Source organism: Neoarius graeffei, chromosome 22 (assembly GCF_027579695.1).
Source record: "Neoarius graeffei isolate fNeoGra1 chromosome 22, fNeoGra1.pri, whole genome shotgun sequence".
Lineage (NCBI taxonomy): Eukaryota > Metazoa > Chordata > Actinopteri > Siluriformes > Ariidae > Neoarius > Neoarius graeffei.
In genome coordinates, this window is record NC_083590.1 from 14,625,069 (window position 1) to 14,644,387 (window position 19,319).

General features: G+C 40.3%; 2 protein-coding genes across 2 annotated transcripts in view; one reads left to right on the plus strand and one right to left on the minus strand.

Moving 5' to 3' along the window:
• LOC132870286 (sphingosine kinase 1-like) overlaps positions 1-1,165 on the plus strand; it is a 39,150-nt gene extending 37,985 nt beyond the window's left edge. Inside the window, exon 5 of the mRNA XM_060903921.1 lies at positions 221-1,165. Coding sequence (XP_060759904.1) covers positions 221-1,088 — 868 coding nt within the window. The 3' untranslated portion in view covers positions 1,089-1,165. The remainder of the gene's footprint in view (positions 1-220) is intronic.
• Positions 1,166-6,024: 4,859 nt separating this feature from the next.
• evplb (envoplakin b) overlaps positions 6,025-19,319 on the minus strand; it is a 41,103-nt gene continuing 27,808 nt past the window's right edge. Inside the window, exons 16-22 of the mRNA XM_060904438.1 lie at positions 18,781-18,919; positions 18,279-18,472; positions 16,051-16,201; positions 14,885-14,968; positions 14,662-14,766; positions 14,474-14,566; positions 6,025-9,849 (exon numbers count right to left, since the gene is read on the minus strand). Of these exons, the coding sequence (XP_060760421.1) occupies positions 6,403-9,849; positions 14,474-14,566; positions 14,662-14,766; positions 14,885-14,968; positions 16,051-16,201; positions 18,279-18,472; positions 18,781-18,919 (4,213 nt within the window). The 3' untranslated portion in view covers positions 6,025-6,402. The remainder of the gene's footprint in view (positions 9,850-14,473; positions 14,567-14,661; positions 14,767-14,884; positions 14,969-16,050; positions 16,202-18,278; positions 18,473-18,780; positions 18,920-19,319) is intronic.

Below are 19,319 nucleotides of genomic sequence, written 5' to 3' on the forward strand. Positions count from 1 at the left end.
ATTTGTATCTGCATGATTTGCTGCATTGTGCTGCTGTCAAGGGATTGGCTGATTAGAGAACTGCATAAAATGTGCTGCTGTCAAAGGATTGGCTGATTAGATAACTGCATAAAATGGCCGGTGGATGGATGTTCCTAATAAAGTGGCCGCTGAGTGTATTTGCTTGTCTATATGTGTTTGTGTATATCCTATCAATAAATATTGTGTTTGTTTGTCCCAGAGCTGGCCCTGCATTGGGTGAGGACTTGCTGCTAAGCTGTTGTTTCCTGCTCTATAAAGGTCTAGTGTGTCCCCTGGACATCGTCTCTGTGCATCTCTCCTCTGGGCCGCGTCTCTTCTCCTTCTTGTCTCTCGCCTGGGGCTTTGTGGCTGATGTGGACATTGAGAGTGAAAAGTTTCGCCATGTCGGTGCCATGCGCTTCCTTGTGGGCACACTTCTACGCCTGGCATCTTTACGCACCTACCAGGGCAGGTTAGCATTCCTGCCTGCTAGAGAGGACTCCAACTCAGCATCGATTTCCTCTTCTCCTGCTTCACATCCTTGTTCCATTTTTTGTTCCTCTGTTCAGTGTATATCGCAAGTGCAGCGACAGAACAGCAATCAGCATGAATGCACAAGTGAAAATACATGCAATAACTCTAATGGTGATGATTTTTTACTCTCTGAAAATGACTCAAGGGATGACAGATTACCTGACAACCTCTTGAGCCCTTTTGGAGATCCGGTGCCAACAGATTGGACCATAGAAAAAGAACAAGACTTTGTTCTGGTTCTTGCAACCTGCCACTCTCACCTGGCAGAGGAGCTGATGGTGTCACCGGATGCTCAGCCTGATGATGGGCACCTTCACCTGCTCTATATAACAGCAGGAATATCACGACCAGCCTTGCTTCGACTCTTTCTGGCCATGGAGAAAGGGATGCACCTGACATGCGAGTGCCAGCATCTAAGGTACCGGCGTGTCCGAGCACTGAGGCTTGAACCAGTCACAAAGCCTGGAGTCATTACCGTGGATGGGGAGCAGGTGGAGTATGGGCCAATTCAAGCTCAAGTGCACAAGGGTTACGGCAGGATAATATGTGGATGACCTCCGCCTAAAACATGGATCAGCTAAGGAGGCCATTCTAACTGATGGTGGAAAATAGAATTAACCTTAAGTTGATCTTGAATGGTTTAGATATAGTCTTTTTTCCTGGTGGTCGAAATGTGCAATTGAATGTTCAAGCTTTTGCAGAGCATCATGGACTACGCAAGCTGGTCGGTTTGCAAACTCTAATACTCTTATAAGTAAGTTTTTTTTAAAAAACAGATATCTGACTGATATTAGATACTCTGCCGTCTAAGCTCAGCTGAAACCCATGTCCTGCTAAGAAACATGGGATCAGTCTCATAGCAATTCTGCTTAGAACAACCAAAGGTACCTTTTTTCTTATTGTAGTGAGATGTTGGTGGTGAATGTGTGTGACTGAGCTAGGGATCTATAGGAGTGTATTATGATCCTGACAAAAAGACATACAAGCTGGCTTGACCCCTCCTCTATAACAGTGCATCTCACATGGGGTTTTGTCTATATTTACCTCTCAGTTAACTGTGACTATTGTATAGTGAGCCCTACAGGAGAACACAAGAATGGCATCAAAATATCATTCAGGGCTTGAATGGAGAGCTGAAAATAGCACTGTGTCAGGTGGTACACTGTCAGAAATAGGGGTACAGTAGGAGTCCATTTCTGTCCCCCAAGGTACAATCTAATGTACCCTCTAGGGCTCATTATTGGACCTCAAGGTAACTATGTGTACCTTTTTAGGGCCAAAAAGGTACATATACTAGTATGTTCCCAAGCAGTATATAAAGGGTACAAATAAGTACCTTAGAGAGTATTACCCCAGTGACAAGCCATTGTATCCCTAAACAGACAATAATGGATTTTATTTTCTGAGAGTGTACTGACAAACTTCTTCTTTCTCAGTAGTTGCCAGCCTTGTTCCTTGGTTTATATCATCATCATCATTGGCTGTCCATCGCTAGCAATGATGACTGCTTCAGTAGGATGCGCAGAAACACAGATGGGGTGCAAGGCCTGCACTAGAGTGGCAGAGTTGCCTGCAGCAGCGGCATGAATGGCCTGGCTGAGCTGCCATGGAATGTCTGGCCTCGTGAGCTCTCGCATACTATTCTCCTTTCCTAATGAAGCACCTTGCACAGTAAGGTAAGACAAACGATGTCGTGCTCCCATCATGTTGTCTCTCTGGACCTCCAAGACCTGATGCCAAGTAGTGCACAAAAGTGCCACAGACCTAATGGGCATGGAAGTTGCCCCACAGTGACAGCTGACTTGCCGAGTGATGCCATCCGTTGGCCATTTGAGTGGCTCTTCCGCATGCCATCTGGTGGTGTGACATTGACCCTGTTGGTTTCATCTGCCACATTGCACCGAAAAGCACCCTGCTGCCAGTGCTTTATTGGTGATGTGCTATTTAACCCATAGCTGGAACCCAGGCAGGTGCTACCACTCTGGGTCAGAGTGGACCTGGGAGCAGTGGTGATTAAGGGGAAACTCCACTTCCCCCAATACTCAAGTCCTCCTGGACCTGAGACTCACCACCAGTTGCAGTTTAAAGTCATACCCAGGACTAAAATAATTTTTATGGCTTGATATAAACCTTTTTATGTTTATATCAAGCCATAATATGTATCTGATTCAGCTAATTAGTTCATTCAGAACATCTGGTCTAGTTGCACCAGGTGCTAAAGTGTGTTGAAACTCAACTCTGTATGAGGTATGGCTACATCCTTTGCATGAATTTCACCAGAATTTTTAGAACTGTAGCTGATAATCACTGACATTATGTTGGTGGCTGTAGAACTTTGTGACAAACTAGAACTCCAGTTGTTAACTGTTTACCCGGAGTTAGTGGTTCTAGAAGTTTAGGTAAGAGTTGTAGAACTCCAGTTGATTATTGCTGACCCAATGCCAGTGGTTTTAGCACTCAGCATGAAAACATCAGACATGAAGTTGGTAGTTCAAGATGAACAGCTAATATTTGCTGACCTGAAGTCAGAGGTTTTAGGACTCTACACTAATAACACTAGAGCTGTGGACAGTGAGTCTAAAAATCCCATTGACAATTGTTGAGCTCAGGTCAGTGATTCAGGAACTGCTGTCTGTTAATAATTGCAGACCTGAAACTCCAGCTGTGTACTGACCTGGAGTCATGGTTCTTGAACAATAGCTGTTAAGCGCTGCTCTGAAGCTGGTGAATGTAGAACTTCTCTGACCTACAGTTGGTGGGTTGAGATAGTACATTATTGTACCTTTAGGGGTACAATGGCTTGTCACTGGATCAATACCCTCTAAGGTACCATCTAATATATACTGATTGGGGACATATATGTACCTTTTTGACCCAGAAAAGGTACACATAGTTACCTTGAAGTCCAATAATGAACCCGAGGGGGTACATTAATGTCGATTGTACCTTGGGGGACAGAAATGGACTCCTACTGTACCTGTTTCTGACAGTGTGCCATCTGATAAGTTGGGGACTTGAGGTTGGTTCTTTTAAAACTTGAACTCATAATTCCTGATCACTAGTCAACATTTCTAGAACCCCAGCTGATAATTGCTGATCGAAAGATAGTGCATTTTAACAGATGACTGATTCTATGGGTACAGATTTCCAGCTGATAATTTAGTGGCCTGCAAGTGGAGATAATTTCTAACCTGAATTTGGTGGGTTTAGCATTCCAGCTGGTAACAACTGACTTGTCGTTAGTGGTTCTTGGGATCCAATTGGTAATTGTTGAATTAAAGCTGGTGAATATTAGCAGATAATGTGGTGGCCTGAACTCAGTTGATCTAAATTGTCAATTGATAATAATATTTAATCTGTTCTTAGTGGTTTTAGAATCCCAGCTGATCATTGCTGATCTAAAGATGGTGAATTTTAGCAGATAACTGAGTCAATGGGTCTAAATTTCCAGCTGATAATTTAGTGACCGGTATTGGAGATAAATTCCTGATCAGGGCAGTGTTTTAGGCTTTGGACTTCTGATTGAATATTTGCGAGTTTGAATCCCAGTACCACCAAGATGTCACTATTGGGTCCTTGAGCAATACCTTAACACTCATCTTCTTAGCTCAATCATTAGTTGCTTTGGATAAAAGCATCTGCCAAATAACTAAAATGTAACTGTAACTGAATTTGCTGTTTCTAGAACTCTGAAACTAACCCATTTAAGTGGAGTCTAGCATTTGTTAGTCTAGTCTTGTGCAAGTTGTTTGATACTCGATAGCTATAGCTCAGAGTCTTCCCTTCAGCTCTTTCTCTTGTTTTAAGCTGCAGCCTTTTACAGACCAGCACAAGGTGGAGGCTATCATACCTTCTCGTTCCTCCACAGAAGCGTTTAGAGTTTTGTTTATCTTTATTTTTTCTGGACAGTTATAAAGGTGTTATATATTAGAAAATGTAGAAATGCAATAAAAATAAAAAGGTATTCCACAAAAATGCCAGTCTTACTAATGGTACTGTAGCATAGACCAATAAGAAAATAAAATAACGTTCTCTTATTACCAATAGTGTGTATTAAATTTGATGATATTTTTGCAATATATTACCAATGAATTAGATCATACAACAATTACAAAGGATTTATAATTTACATTATAGAGCTCTTTCATAATCTGTGCTGTTACATAATAATATAAATATATAGAACACAGCTTTTTATTATTAATAGTGATGATATTAATAGTTAAGCTAAATGGTTTTACTATTTAGATTCAGACTTTCTTATCTTCTTGAGATAGCACAATAGTACTGATTGTTCCTCAAAGAACCCCCCCCCCCCCCAAAAAAAAAAAAAAAATCCACAATTTTTGTTGTTGTTGTTGTTGCTCTGCCTGAAAGGTCATGAGCAGTAATAGAGTGTATGAGACTCTGGTGCAATCTCTTAGACCAAAAAATATAATAATAATAATAATAATAATAATAATAATAATAATAATATAAAACGTTAATCAGCTAGCTAAGAATTTCAGGTTGTGTTATTAACACAACTACATAATGTACTTTTATATTTTTCCATATGCAATATTTTCCTTTTTTTGTTTGATAATAATGCTGTGAAAGACATCTACCATAATAAAGTATATTAAAGTGTTTTTCCTTTTGGTGTCCCCTCCCTCCCCCAAGACATTTATAAATACCATATAATCAAATTTTTTCTCTATAAAAACATTATTCCTTCAGGCCTATCATATTTATGAAATTATAGTATAGCACATCATTTTCTTGTAGACAAACAATTTCATGTTTTGTGATTTTGGCAGAGTGTATGAGTTCTGGAATTTTGCCTGTTTTTCTCAGAGTTGGAGCATTGCAAGTTCCAATGATGTTACATTTTCCCTTTATCGATCTGTCATAGTTATTGTGATTGTGAGTTTGGTTGGTCTCAGTAGCATACTTTTTGACTGTAACCTGAGCCACATTAACAGGGTGCGCTCCTTGGACACCCACGTGATGAGCAATGTGCTGTGAATTTGATTTTTGAAATTTGTGGTCATAACTCCGTACAAGTGTGAGAAGTACTCTAAATTTAGAGTGGTTGGCCTTGTCGTGATCAAGTTGTGGTACTACCTTGATTCGCCTCGCCACAGGTAATATGAACCAGAAGCTGCACTATTGAGCATGTTTCATAGAACCATCCGACATCCTGCCTCCCGATGTCTTCAAGCAGTTTTCTAAGGGATACTCAGCCGTAGGTAGACTGCTGACCAAGGCTAACAAGTTCTACCAACCCAGTAATGCCGAGCAAAGTCCTTGTTGCAGTAAGTAAGTAAGTAAGTACATCATTTTAAAAAAATCTGTTTGAGGTTATGTTTAATGTGGAAAGTCCTGTGATCACTTATAGCAACTATAAATAGTAATTCCATCCCTGAGTTCTCTTTTTTCTGTCTCTTGAGAAGACAAAAACAAACAAACAAAGAAATAAACAAACAAACAAACCCACATGCAATGGTATGAGATACAGCCAAATGAGCCCTAAGTGCATAATGTTTAATGAAAGCTGCCATATTATAAAATCAAACAAGATACATGCACAAGAAATAATAGAAAACAACACCAAATATGAGAATAATATAGGAAATCACCACACACACACACACACACACACACACACACACACACACACACACACACACACACACACAGTATATATATATCAGATATCTACCAATTTTCCCCCAAATATCACTACACTCACTAAAAATCATAAGGGAATAAAGTCACCCAAAGATCCTTCATTTTCTGAGAATATAGCCTAACAGCTGACACCACAATCTAAATGACTTTCCTCAAATTTGTTCATTTTTTTCTGAAGGTAAGCATTACTTTCCCCTAATGAATAAAGGAAGAAGAGCTATGGTAGCTGGTGAATGACATGGAGTCTGTTGAATCAGTAGATGCTACTGGGAGCAGGAGGAGTCCAGTAGATGTGTCCTTTGTGCATAGTGCAATGGCTTCCTTGTATGTAATTTTTGACTTCGTAATAGGGTTGATCAAATCCTTCAGGATTTTGTCATCGTTTTCAATCTTTCTTGCTGTTTTTTCGTCGATCAGATTTGCATTAATGGCATTCTCTAAGCTAATTCGACCTGTGTTGTTGGGGTCTACCAGGCCACCTGTGAGAAGTTGTGCTTCCAAGTACCGCCTGGCATTCTCTTCTGGGATCAGGTTTTTTTGAACTGCCTGTCCTGCTGATAGGCGCTCTTTGGTTACGGGGTCCTCGAGACCTGTAAATGCTTTTTGGGCAGTGATGAGTTTGTGTACTTGACTCGGTTCAATGAGACCACGTTCTGCTGCCTTGTGAACTGAGTAGCGTTCCTTTTTGTTGATATCTACAATCCCTCCTGTGGCTGCTTGTGCTTCCAGAAGCTTCTGAGCTGTTTCTAGGTCAATCAGTTTACGGGTCATGGCACTCCTCACAGACATACGACTTTTTGTTGTGGTGTCGAAGATACCAGAGATTGGGAAGGTCTCTTCTATATTGATGATGGTGTTTAAGTTGCCAATGCTTGAGGATAAAGAGCTTTTTCGAGTTAAAGGGCTGTAGCTGTTTACCACAGAGGTTGAGGTCGAGGTTAAAGATGAGCTTGAGATTGATGTGGTGAGTGAACTTGTGTGTTTTTCTCCTGCAACCTTTAGAGCAAACACTGAGATGGGAATTTTGCCATCCTTGTATTGCTGAAGATCATACTGGGTCAATCTTCCTTCTCTCAGTGCATCTTGGATGGCGTATGTCTTCCCGCTCTTGCAGTCCTGTAGAATACTGATCTCACCATCAGGTCCACTACTTGTGATGATCTCCCAACTGCATTCAAGTGTCTGCAGGTGGATATAATGTTCCCGATCAATAAAACCTTGCACATATGCATCATAGGGTGACATATCTTTCCCAGTCTCTGGATCCAGAATAGTGATTTTGGTAGATCTGGTTGTTTCTCTCTTTTGTGTTTCAGAATGATCCTCCTTTTTCAAGTTCTCCTGCAGTTCAATGATGAGGGTCTCCTTTTGTTGTATCCTTTCTTTCTCAGCAAGGATGGCCTTTTCTAGGCTCTGTATCTCAGATTCCAGCTTTAATAACTTTTGCTTGTATATTTGAGTCCTCTCACTTAGTACTTTGCTCTCATGCTGGAATGTTATGGTGATCTCTTGCCTTTCGGTTTCCAATTTCTTCAACTCCCAAAGAAGCTCATCCCTCTCTTTCAGCAGTGTATCCCTATTTGAGATAAGTGTGGTCTCCTCTTTGGAGAAACTTGTCACTGAGGTTTGAATACGGGTCACCTTAACGTTCATGCGTTGTATTTCCTCCTCTTGATCCCGTCTGGCACTCTGGAGTTGTGTCAATTGGGCTCTCAGACGATCTCTTTCAATCTCTACACTTCGGTCTTTCTCAAACCTGATTACCTCCTTGTAGACTGTCCTCTCCACAGATTTCTCCTTGGTAAGGACATCTATTTTGAGCTTCAGGTTTCGAATGTCCCTTTCCATGGCAATGATCTTGGCACTCTCCTGTTCACTACTAAGATGAAGATCATGAATTAGCTTGTCCATTTTGGCATCTCTTTCTATTTTTATGACCTCCTCAATGATGACCTTCTCCTCAGGGGGTGGAGTGTTCTGAATTTCAATAATTTGAGACCTGAGTTGCTGAAGTTCTCTCTCGACAAGAATCTTCTTTTGCCGAATGTCTGTTTGAGTCATGCTCTTTTCCTTCTCCAAAACAGTGGCTCTCCACCTCTTCACTTCAGCCTCTAGTTCAAAACGAGATCTGCTTTCCTCATCAAGCCTCTTTTTTAACCGTTCATGCTCAATAATCTGGGTCGGGTCCTTCTTGAGAACTACAATTTCTTGGTATGTAATTTTCTCTTCTGCTTTCTGTTTCTCCAGCACGATGTACTTCTGGTGAAGATCAAAGATGGTTTCTTCAATAGTGCGACAGAGCTGATGTTCTTCTTGGACCTCTTTTCTCAATCGTTCAGCCTCTTTCTCCAGAAGTGGATTGTTCTCATATCTGATGAATTCCTTTGTAACAACTTGTACCTCAACCTTAGACTTCTCTACCTTCCACTCATCTCTCTGTTTGCGAAGAATGGTCAGCTTATCCAGCGTAGCGTGGTAAGTGGTACACAGGTGGTTCAGGTGTTCTTTCAGTCTATTGATCTCATGAATAATTTCTGGACTTCTCTCTTCTTTTATTATTTCATTTACAACTTCTCTTACTTCCACCCTGGGTTTCTGAGAATGCAAAGTCTTAAGGTCCACCATTACCACTCTCATCTTATTCTCGATTTCAGTACGCTTCGTCACCCATTCCTGAATCTCTTTTCTCAACCGCCTGATCTCTGCATCAGTTTCAGGGTCAATTCTGTAGACTTCATTGATGATCTCCCTGACCTCAATCCTTTGTTTCACTATCTCTACTTGGCTATAATGAACTTGTAGGGTGCTAATCTCTTTTCGGATGGTACTTAGTTCTTGAGTTATTTCCTCTAGGCTTGTACGAAGAAACTTGGACTCTTTTATGAGCTCTGGGTCTTGTTCTACATTCGTTACCTCCTTTATGACTATCCGAGGTTGGATAGTGGGAATCATTATCTCTAGGTTGTTGATCTGGCTTCTTAAGTGAAAGATTTCCTCACTTAAACTTTTGGATCTAAGGCCTGTATCAGAGATTTCCTCCTTGAACCTAATAACAGCTTTGAGCATTTCAGGATCTTGCTCCAGTTTTATCACCTCCTTCTTTATCACTCTTTCTTTGATTAATGGTGCCTTTTTCTCCAAGATCGAGATTTCTGTGGTGCTCTGCACCATTTCAGTTTCCCGTATTCTAATTTCCTCTCTTATCTTTCGCATCTCTTCTCGGATGAATACTGCCTCCTTATCCAGTTCAGGATCTCTTGCATACTCAGTCATCACCTTGGTCAGCAGCTTTGGCTTGATGTTGGATATTTCATGCTCCACAGAAATGATTTTCTTACTGACGATTTCAATCTCGGTGTGAGTTACAGAGTGTTTCGAGCTCTCTTCATCAATCTTTTTCCTCATTATTTCCAGGTCAGCCTCCAATTTGGGATCGCGGTAGTAATGCACAGTCTCTTTCTCTTCCACCCGCTCCACTCCACGCCGGTTTTTGAGTGCTAACACCCTAGTTCTGAATGAATCCAGTTCATTTTCAGCATGAATACGTCGGGAGATCTCATCTGCCAGTTCCTTCTTTAGGTTCTCCACCTCTTCCAGTTCTCTGTGCTGGTGTACCACAACCCGGCTCACAATTACTTCATTCTGTAAAATGGGTCAACATGAGGATAAGCTCATTGTTGGTGTGTATAATACATTAGCAAACAGGTTTTTTTTTGAAAACTCATCTATAGACATTATTTAAGACACAATTAACAATTTACTTCCCAACACCATAACATATCTGTGATATTATATCTACAGCGTCTTGCAAAAGTATTCATCCCCATTGGTGTTTGTCCTGTTTTGTCACATTACAAGCTGGAATTAAAATGGATTTTTGGAGCATTAGCACCATTTGATTTACACAACATGCCTACCACTTTAAAGGTGAAAATTGTTTTATTGTGACACAAACAATAATTAAGATGAAAAAAAAAACAGAAATCTGGAGTGTGCATAGGCATTCACTCCCAAAGTCAACACTTTGTAGAACCACCTTTTGCTGAAATTACAGCTGCAAGTCTCTTGGGGTATGTGTCTATTAGCTTAGCACATCTAGCCACTGGGATTTTTACCCATTCCTTAAGGCAAAACTGCTCCAACTCCTTCAGGTTAGATGGGTTGCGTTGGTGTACAGCAATCTTCAAATTATGCCACAGATTCTCAATTGGATTGAGGTCTGGGCTTTGACTAGGGCATTCCAAGACATTTAACTGTTTCCCTTTAAACCACTCCAGTGTAGCTTTAGCAGTATGTTTACAGTCATTGTCCTGCTGGAACGTGAACCTTTGTCCCAGTCTCAAACCTCTGGCCGACTCAAACAGATTTTCCTCCAGAATTGCCCTGTATTTAGTGCCATCCATCTTTCCTTCAGTGCTGACCAGCTTTCCTGTCCCTGCAGATGAAAAACATCCCCACAGCATGATGCTGCCACCACCATGCTTCACTATAGGAATGGTGTTCTTAAAGTGTTGGGTTTGTGCCATACGTGGCATTTCCCATGATGGCCAAAAAGATCAATTTTTGTCTCATTTGACCAGAGAATCTTCTTCCATGTGTTTGGGGAGTCTGCCACATGCTGTTGGGCTAACTCCAAATGTGTTTTTTTTTTAAGCAGCAGCTTTTTTCTGGCCACGCTTCCATAAAGCCCTGCTCTGTGGAGTGTACGGCTTAAAATGGTCCTGTGGACAGATACTCCCATCTCCGTTGTGGATCTTTGCAGCTCTTTTAGGGTTATCTTTGGTGTCTTTGTTGCGTCTCTGATTGATGCCCTCCTTGCCCGGGCTGTGAGTTTTGGTGGGCGGTCTTCTCTTGTCAGGTTTGTAGTGGTGCCATATTCTTTCCATTTTGCTATAATGGATTTAATGGTGCTCTGTGGGATATTCAAAGTTTGGGATTTTTTTTATGACCCAACCCTGATCTATACTTCTTCACAACTTTGTCTCTGACCTGTTTGAAGGCTCCTTGGTTCTCACATTGTTTGCTTAGTAGTGTTGCAGAGTCAGGGTCCTTCCAGAACAGGGTGATTTATACAGACATCATGTGACAGATCATGTGACACTTTGATTGCACACAGGTGGATCTTAATCAACTAATTATGTGACTTATGAAGTGAATTGGTTGGATCAGCTCTTATTTAGGGGTTTCATGTGAAAGGGAGTGAATACTTGTGCACACTTCAGATTTCTGTTTTTTTCATCTTAATTATTGTTTGTGTCACAATAAAAAAAAACACCTTTAAAGTGGTAGGCATGTTGTGTAAATCAAATGGTGCTAATGCTCCAAAAATCCATTTTAATTCCAACTTGTAATGTGATAAAACAGGACAAACACCAAGGGGGATGAATACCTTTACAAGACACTGTACACTAAACTTTAAATACCGTTACAGTGTGAGTATTTTCAGAGAAGGAAGAGGTGAATCTCAAACAGGCTGGCTTGAATATTACAATCTCTCTTACAAAGGCAGTGGTGGATAAATATGGGTGCAGGAGAAGCAGATTTTGTGGTATAGGTTATTTGTTTTTTTATTCTTTATTCATGGTTTGCAGTTGCCAAGCAGACAAGTAGGTTTAACAACCAGTAAAAAGTACCCTCTGTTGACTTTCAAACATGTTTTAATTTTGAAAGCATATACACTGAACCATGGCCTCAGTTTTGTTTATAAATGCCTTAAGACCTCAAGAATGGCACAGGAATAGTTTTGAGCATGAACAATAAATCTAATATAGTAATTTTTAAGATTAAAGTGATTTATATAGGTAGCGGTCTGAGTGAATGACCTTGACGTCCGTAATGTCACAACAGGAAGTCTATCGGTCTCATCACCATTTCCACTATACTAAAACACAGAGCTGACTGCAACTCTGATCCTCCATTTTGAGCTAATTTATCGCCATGCCACGTAGATGTGTTGCTGCATCCGCCAGCAACACGGCAGAAGGTGGATTTATGTTGCATTCATGGCCCAAGAATGTTCAAACTGCAAAGATTTGGACGCGTTTTGTGAGTAGTTCACGGGCACATTGGGCGCCTACAAAGTGGTCTCTCCTCTGCTCTGCAGATTTTACTGAGGACTCGTACAAAACCTCTGATCTGTTGAGGAGCATTGGCTATAAGCCCGTATTGAAAGAGGATGCAGTATCAACATCACATCTCTAGCCGCTTTATCCTTCTACAGGGTCGCAGGCAAGCTGGAGCCTATCCCAACTGACTACGGGCGAAAGGCGGGGTACACCCTGGACAAGTCGCAGTATCAACAAGTAAAGAAAAAGAAAACTACAAGAAAAGGAAAGTATTTTTTATTTTATTTTTTTTAAAGCAAAGTTCAGTTGCACCAGTCCTCCTGGAGTGAGCCGAGGGTTATTGCTAAAACCTGGGATGGAACGGGACGGGACATATCGCTCGGGCAGTGACCTCCCTGCAGTTGTTGCTAAAACCGGTGACGTCCTGTTCCGTCCTGGGTTTTAGTAATTGCCTGAGCCGAGCAGTAATGGCGGAGTACTACATGTGGACAAAATAGAGAATGAGTGGAGCAGCCGTCTGATTTCTAAACTGGATATTGCTGCCATCTCGCCCTTACGTGGAAGAAGTGAATGAACGGAGAACTGAACGAACAACTGAAAGTCAGATTGTTTCAAAAACAATCGGCCTTCAAGAAGCGAGAACACAGACGGGTAAGCTCCGACTCTCATTTGGATAAAAAAACAACAAAAACAACAGGTTGTTTTCCTGCATTTCAATTAATACATGTAACTTGTCTGTTTAAGTTACCGGTATGAGATTATTTAATTTGCTTCAGAATGTGATTGTCTCAGTTCATCTGATTATTTAATGAGCCTTTTACATTTTATCATTTTATCAGTGAAAATGCATGCATGTACATGTATGTTGCATAAGTTATAACACCTATCCTGTTTTAATGAGAGTCAACCCACAATCAATGAAGTCATATCAGTCTTAGTTGAGCAAGTCGGTAACGGTATTTCTTACTTTCACTATACATTTTTATTTATATGACTTTGGTCTATAGCTGTCAAAGGCCTCGGCCTTAAAACCGGTTACCGCTGTGACGTCACACACTCAGGGCTGGCTGGCTCAGTGGGGCAGCTCAAATGCCAACTTTGCGGTCGATTTTCACTCTCAAAAATATATTTTTTAAAATTCCCATTTATGCAGCATACAAGAGTCATGGATGGAGATACTATCCACTCAGAAAATTATTTAAAAATAAAGGTTCTGTGTATCTCCTTTAACAGTCACTTAAGCATATTGAGAGAAAATAAAGGTGCATGCCAGACTGGAATCATATCTTTTACATGCACTGCAAGGACAAAGGACCATATCTCATAAATTTGGTGACAATTTGCTGACTTCTCGTTGAGGCCACAAACACAATGACACATTAGAAACTTTGCTCAAAGAGGATGAACACCAGCCACTTTATTAGGAACACCCATCCACCTGCTGTTTGATGCAGTTCTCTAATCAGCCGATCCCTTGATGCATAAAATCATGCAGATACAAATCGAGAGCTTCAGTTAATGTTCACTTCATTCAAACATCCAAATGGGAAAAATTGTGATCTCAAAGTGTGACTTTCTTTCACTGTGGCATGGGTGTTGGTTTGAGCCAGATGGACTGCTGGTTTGAGTATTTCAGAAGCTGCCGATCTCCTGGGGTTTTCACACACAACAGTCTCTACAGTTTACACAGAATGGTGTAAAAAAAAAAAGCACTGAGTGAGTGAGCGACCGTTCTGTGGGTGGAAAGTAAACAAATGCCTTGTTGATAAGAGAGGTTAAAGGAAAATGGCCAGATTAGTTCCAGCTTTTTTTTTTTTTTGCCAGAAAGGATATAGTAACTGATATAGTCACTCTTTACAACTGTGGTGAGCAGAAGAGCATCTCAGCATGCAACAGAATACAGAAGAACACATTGGGTTCCTCTCCTGCAGCCAAGAACAGGGATCTTAGACTCAAGAACAAGTTCCTATTGAAGTGGCCGGTGAGTGTATATTTACTTTTTTCTCATATATTTTGTTTTTTGTTTCAGCTAAAGTAGCTAAACGGCCTTTAAGTTAGTGATCACTTTTTAGCCTGCCAGTTAGGTTTCCAGGCAACCAAACCATAGAAGTGGACGTCATATTTTACTTGCTCAGTGGGCTCGCTAATGAATTTTTTTTGTCCCAACTGATGGTATCATATTACCATCTGTTATACTTCACCTTATTGATGAGGTTCTTGGCCAGTCCCATTTGATCAAAGAGATGGATGTTCTCTGCTAGCAATTCATGGTATCGTTTCACAACACTTCTTTCCTAGAAAGTAAAAAAGCGTTTCCATTATGGCAATATTCGTCATGATATGAAGCAAATTTGATGAAGAAAACTCCATTTTGTTTTGGGTAACACACCTTATTCTGGATAGCTTCAGCAAAAGTGAGAGAGTGCCATTTCGTCAAGTCAGTCTCGTCATTGACGACAGTGTTGCGGTACCTACAGGTAATGGCCTCATATTCCTTACAACACAGTCAGAGTAAAATTTTAATAATCCGTAGTCGAGACGAGCATGCTTCTCAGGCATATCCCAGAGATTACAATTAGAGAAAACTGCATATAGGAAATAAAAATACATACTTTCAGGATAGTCTGCAGCTCATGAGAGAGAGAGACAATTCTGGCAATATCATCAGATTTTCTCTTCAGTTCTTCAACGGTCCACTGCAATTAGAGTCAATTAAAAACTTCCTCAAAATGTTTATCATATAGACCTCTCCTATCGTCCTCTCTGCAATTATATTAAAATTTCTACCAGTATTATATTTTATTACTTCAAATTTAAGTCAACACTCAAGTATCAAATATTCTCATCAAATATTCAATTCTTATTCTATCCACATTCACTGGATATGAGCAATTGTGTGCTCTGATTGGCTACTCTACTACTAGGATATCAGCTTATATACCGTGAGTAGAGAAAAACAACATGGCAGCACGCATCAAGTCAGATATATCACTTTGTTATCAAGTATTTAAAATAAACAGAAATGGCTAAAAGAATATAGTCCCCCCAACCCCCCACCAATATCTCCTGTTCCACACTCCAGCCCAGTTGGTGGCAGTAATGCACCTTTAAGTTGGTTTGCCAACCACCAAAAAAACCCTAATGAAGAAGAAGAACAACAACAAAATGGTGGCGTGTGTTGCTGAACCAACCGAGGATGAAATTATTGAATTATTAATCATATTCATTGGATATGAGCAATTGTGTGCTCTGATTGGCTACTGTACTACTAGGATATCAGCTCATATACCATGAGTAGAGAAAAACAAAATGGCGGAGCATGTTGCTGAACCAACCAAGGATGAAATAAAAACTCTACTCGAAAACAAACTCCCTGAAAAATACAAAAAAAAAAACCCGCAATAAAATATGGAATGAAGGTATTTGATTGAAATGGATCATTTTTTCAATAATTATTATCACATTTTTCACAAATTCGCAGGTTTGTTTACATTCTAAGCGGAAATGATTTTGTCAGATGTCTTGTATAAAGTTTTTATTTATTGAATTTGCAAAAAATAAACTTAAAAATGCTCCGTTTCTCAAAATCCAATGAATGTAGATAGAATAAAACAGTTATTCCACTCAATCTCGTTGTACATGGCTTATAGACAACTTGATGCTACGCGCCTCGTCAGCTGTCAGCTCATGTACGACTCAATTTCGTGCAATAACTGTTAAATATTTGACAGTTAATTACACCTTAATATTTTGTGCTTAATATTTTCACCAAACTGACCTTCTGTGAGTTCTGCTTGGCAGTGATTTGAGCCATGGTGTCAACAGAAAGTATCTTGTTTCTGGGCAAGTCGTTCAGGAAGGTGTTGAGGGCACGGACAGTACTTTTAAAACTCTGGTACTTTTTAGTTGCCTCCAGCATCAGTGTGACTCTGCAATTACATGTCAGTGGGTGAATTGCTTACACATGAGGACAAGAACTAAATGTTATAATGATTTGAATAAATATTTTTAGGCTAAATTTCCATACAACACGTTTTTCGACCTGGAAATACATGCTTCAGGTTGCTAATGAATTCATTTTCAACCTCTAACTTGTCAGGGTTTTTTTTAAATTAGGCTTTCCTGCCTCATTAGCATTGATTGATTGATTGATTGATTGATTGATTGATTGATTGATTGATTGATTGATTGATTGATTGACAGTTTAGCCAAATTTGTGGATAAAAATACTGTATTTTAATGGCTTGAGGTATTTTAACATTCAGTAAGTAGATGAGGCAGGATAGAAGTGTGCAAAATAGTCATGGTGTTTGTTTATTATGGGCAATCGGTGAATAACTGTCATAATCCAAAGCAGACATCCTCAGGAATGCACGACTACAATCAGTGAGACTTTGCAATAGAACTAGAACACAACAAGGAAAGACAAAATACTCAAGTACTTAAAGGGATAGTTCGGGATTTTTGACATGAATCTGTATGGCATCCCCATCAATAGTGTCGTGCAAATACACTGACTTACCCCTGACAGCATCCTGTGAGTCCAGTTCTTGTCCAGTTTTGGTCCAGACGAAAGTAGTCCGGCAAGTTTGTTGGGGTCACGAAAGTAAAACGTTTTTCATCTCAAAACAGTATGTGTTCAAAAGCGTGATATGTTTGCATCACAAAACCGTTGCCAAATAAAAAGTCAGACCTCGAAATCGCTTGGCACTATTTTCTCTCCCTTCTTATCACTGCGCGCTGCCGGCTTCATCCAGCTGCGGCTCCAGCTTCAAGGATAAGCTGGAGCTGCATAAGTAGGAGTCCCGGCGGGTGGTTTGTATTCGATTCATTTATATCCCGACCTTGTCAGCTGTCACATTTATGTTCATGGACCCGGTAAGCTGGTAAATAATATTTATTTATTTTTTTCTTTACCAAATTCTAACAGAAAACGAGAGCGCCCGAAAGGGAAAACCGAGCCGCCTCACGGCTGTAATGCAAATTGCTTTCCTCCTCAGTATACAAGTGCGCTTCCATGGCAGGGAAAAAGAAACTACCACTGCTGCCTATGTAGTGCCCTATTTATACAAATAGGAGTCATTCAGGATTCAGCCATGACACGGAGCAAAAACATGGCTGAATCCTGAATGACTCCTATTTGTATAAATAGGGCACTACATAGGCAGCAGTGGTAGTTTCTTTTTCCCTGCCATGGAAGCGCACTTGTATACTGAGGAGGAAAGCAATTTGCATTACAGCCGTGAGGCGGCTCGGTTTTCCCTTTCGGGCGCTCTCGTTTTCTGTTAGAATTTGGTAAAGAAAAAAAAATATTATTTACCAGCTTACCGGGTCCATGAACATAAATGTGACAGCTGACAAGGTCGGGATATAAACGAATCGAATACAAACCACCCGCCGGGACTCCTACTTATGCGGCTCCAGCTTATCCTTGAAGCTGGAGCCACAGCTGGATGAAGCCGGCAGCGCGCAGTGATAAGAAGGGAGAGAAAATAGTGCCAAGCGATTTCGAGGTCTGACTTTTTATTTGGCAACGGTTTTGTGATGCAAATATATCACTCTTTTGAACACATACTGTTTTGAGACGAAAAACGTTTTACTTTCGTGACCCCAACAAACTTGCCGGACTACTTTCGTCTGGACCAAAACTGGACAAGAACTGGACTCACAGGATGCTGTCAGGGGTAAGTCAGTGTATTTGCACGACACTATTGATGGGGATGCCATACAGATTCATGTCAAAAATCCCGAACTATCCCTTTAACACGGAACCCCTGGACACTGATGGGAAACACACCGATAACAGGACAGGGGCAGAAACCAGACTTAACAAGAATCAAAATAAAAACATGTGTCAAAGTAAACAATAAAACACATGGATGACAAGATGTCTACTCAGGTCGAACCATAATTTGGTGACAAATTATGCCATTACAAAGACTTTCAAGCACTTTGATGGATTTTTTTGGTGGTTTAATAATAAAATAAGGTGGACCAGACCCTTACCGCTGCTGTAGCTGGTTCCTGATGTTCGCATAACGGTTCCTGAGGTTCCTAACCTCTGTTTCCTGTCGGTGGATGTCAGGGCAGTACTCATAGAAGCCCTTCTGCAGATGGCCACACAGCTGCTCAACAAGCTCAAGGTCACTGTTCAGTTTCTGGATGTCCTCCTCCGTGGCTGCCACATCACTGCAAATGTTCTAAAGGATAAAGAAAGGGTGGTTTATAGAAAAACTGATACAAATGGAATTGGGTTTCTTCTACAGCCTAGTTCTTCTAGTCAGAACATGTGGTGGAACAGTCCAATCACCTTGATATGACTGCAGTGGATTAAAAAATATTATAGTTGTAAAAGTAAATGTCAGGAGAGAATAGCTGTTTTATAGGTATTTCATGGTTATATTTCTGTCAACTGTTGCTAAACTAAATGAAATTTCTCAGTTTAGTTAAGTTTAAGCAAATAAACAAGCATGAATAATATTCAGAGAAGTTACTTCCTCCCCCTTACCTCGAGCATGTTAATGTGGTCCTCAAGGGCATCAGGTTTGTCGAGGATGATCGTGTCCCTGGCCAGTTGTTCCTCAAGCTCTATCAGACTCATGCCGACATTCTTAATTTGGTTCTCCAAAGACATAACAGCATTAGCCCTTGAAAAAGTGAAAAAACATATGACAAAATTCATATTGTGAGATTTTGTGTATTTTTTTTCCCTTCAAACTCTATATCTTATTGTTGACGTTTGGAATTTATCTCAACCCCAATTATTAAAGAAAATCTTTGCCTGTTTTTATGATTATACAACCCCAATTCCAAAAAAGTTGGGACGCTGTGTAAACTGGAAATAAAAACAGAATGCGATAGTTTGCAAATCATGGAAACCCGATATTTCATTGAAAATAGTACAAAGACAACATATCAAATGTTGAAACTGAGAAATTTTATTGCTTTTTGAAAAATATATGCTCATTTTGAATTTGATGTCAGCAACACGTTTCAAAAAAGTTGGGACAGGGGCGTGTTTACCACTGTTTTGCATCACCTCTACTT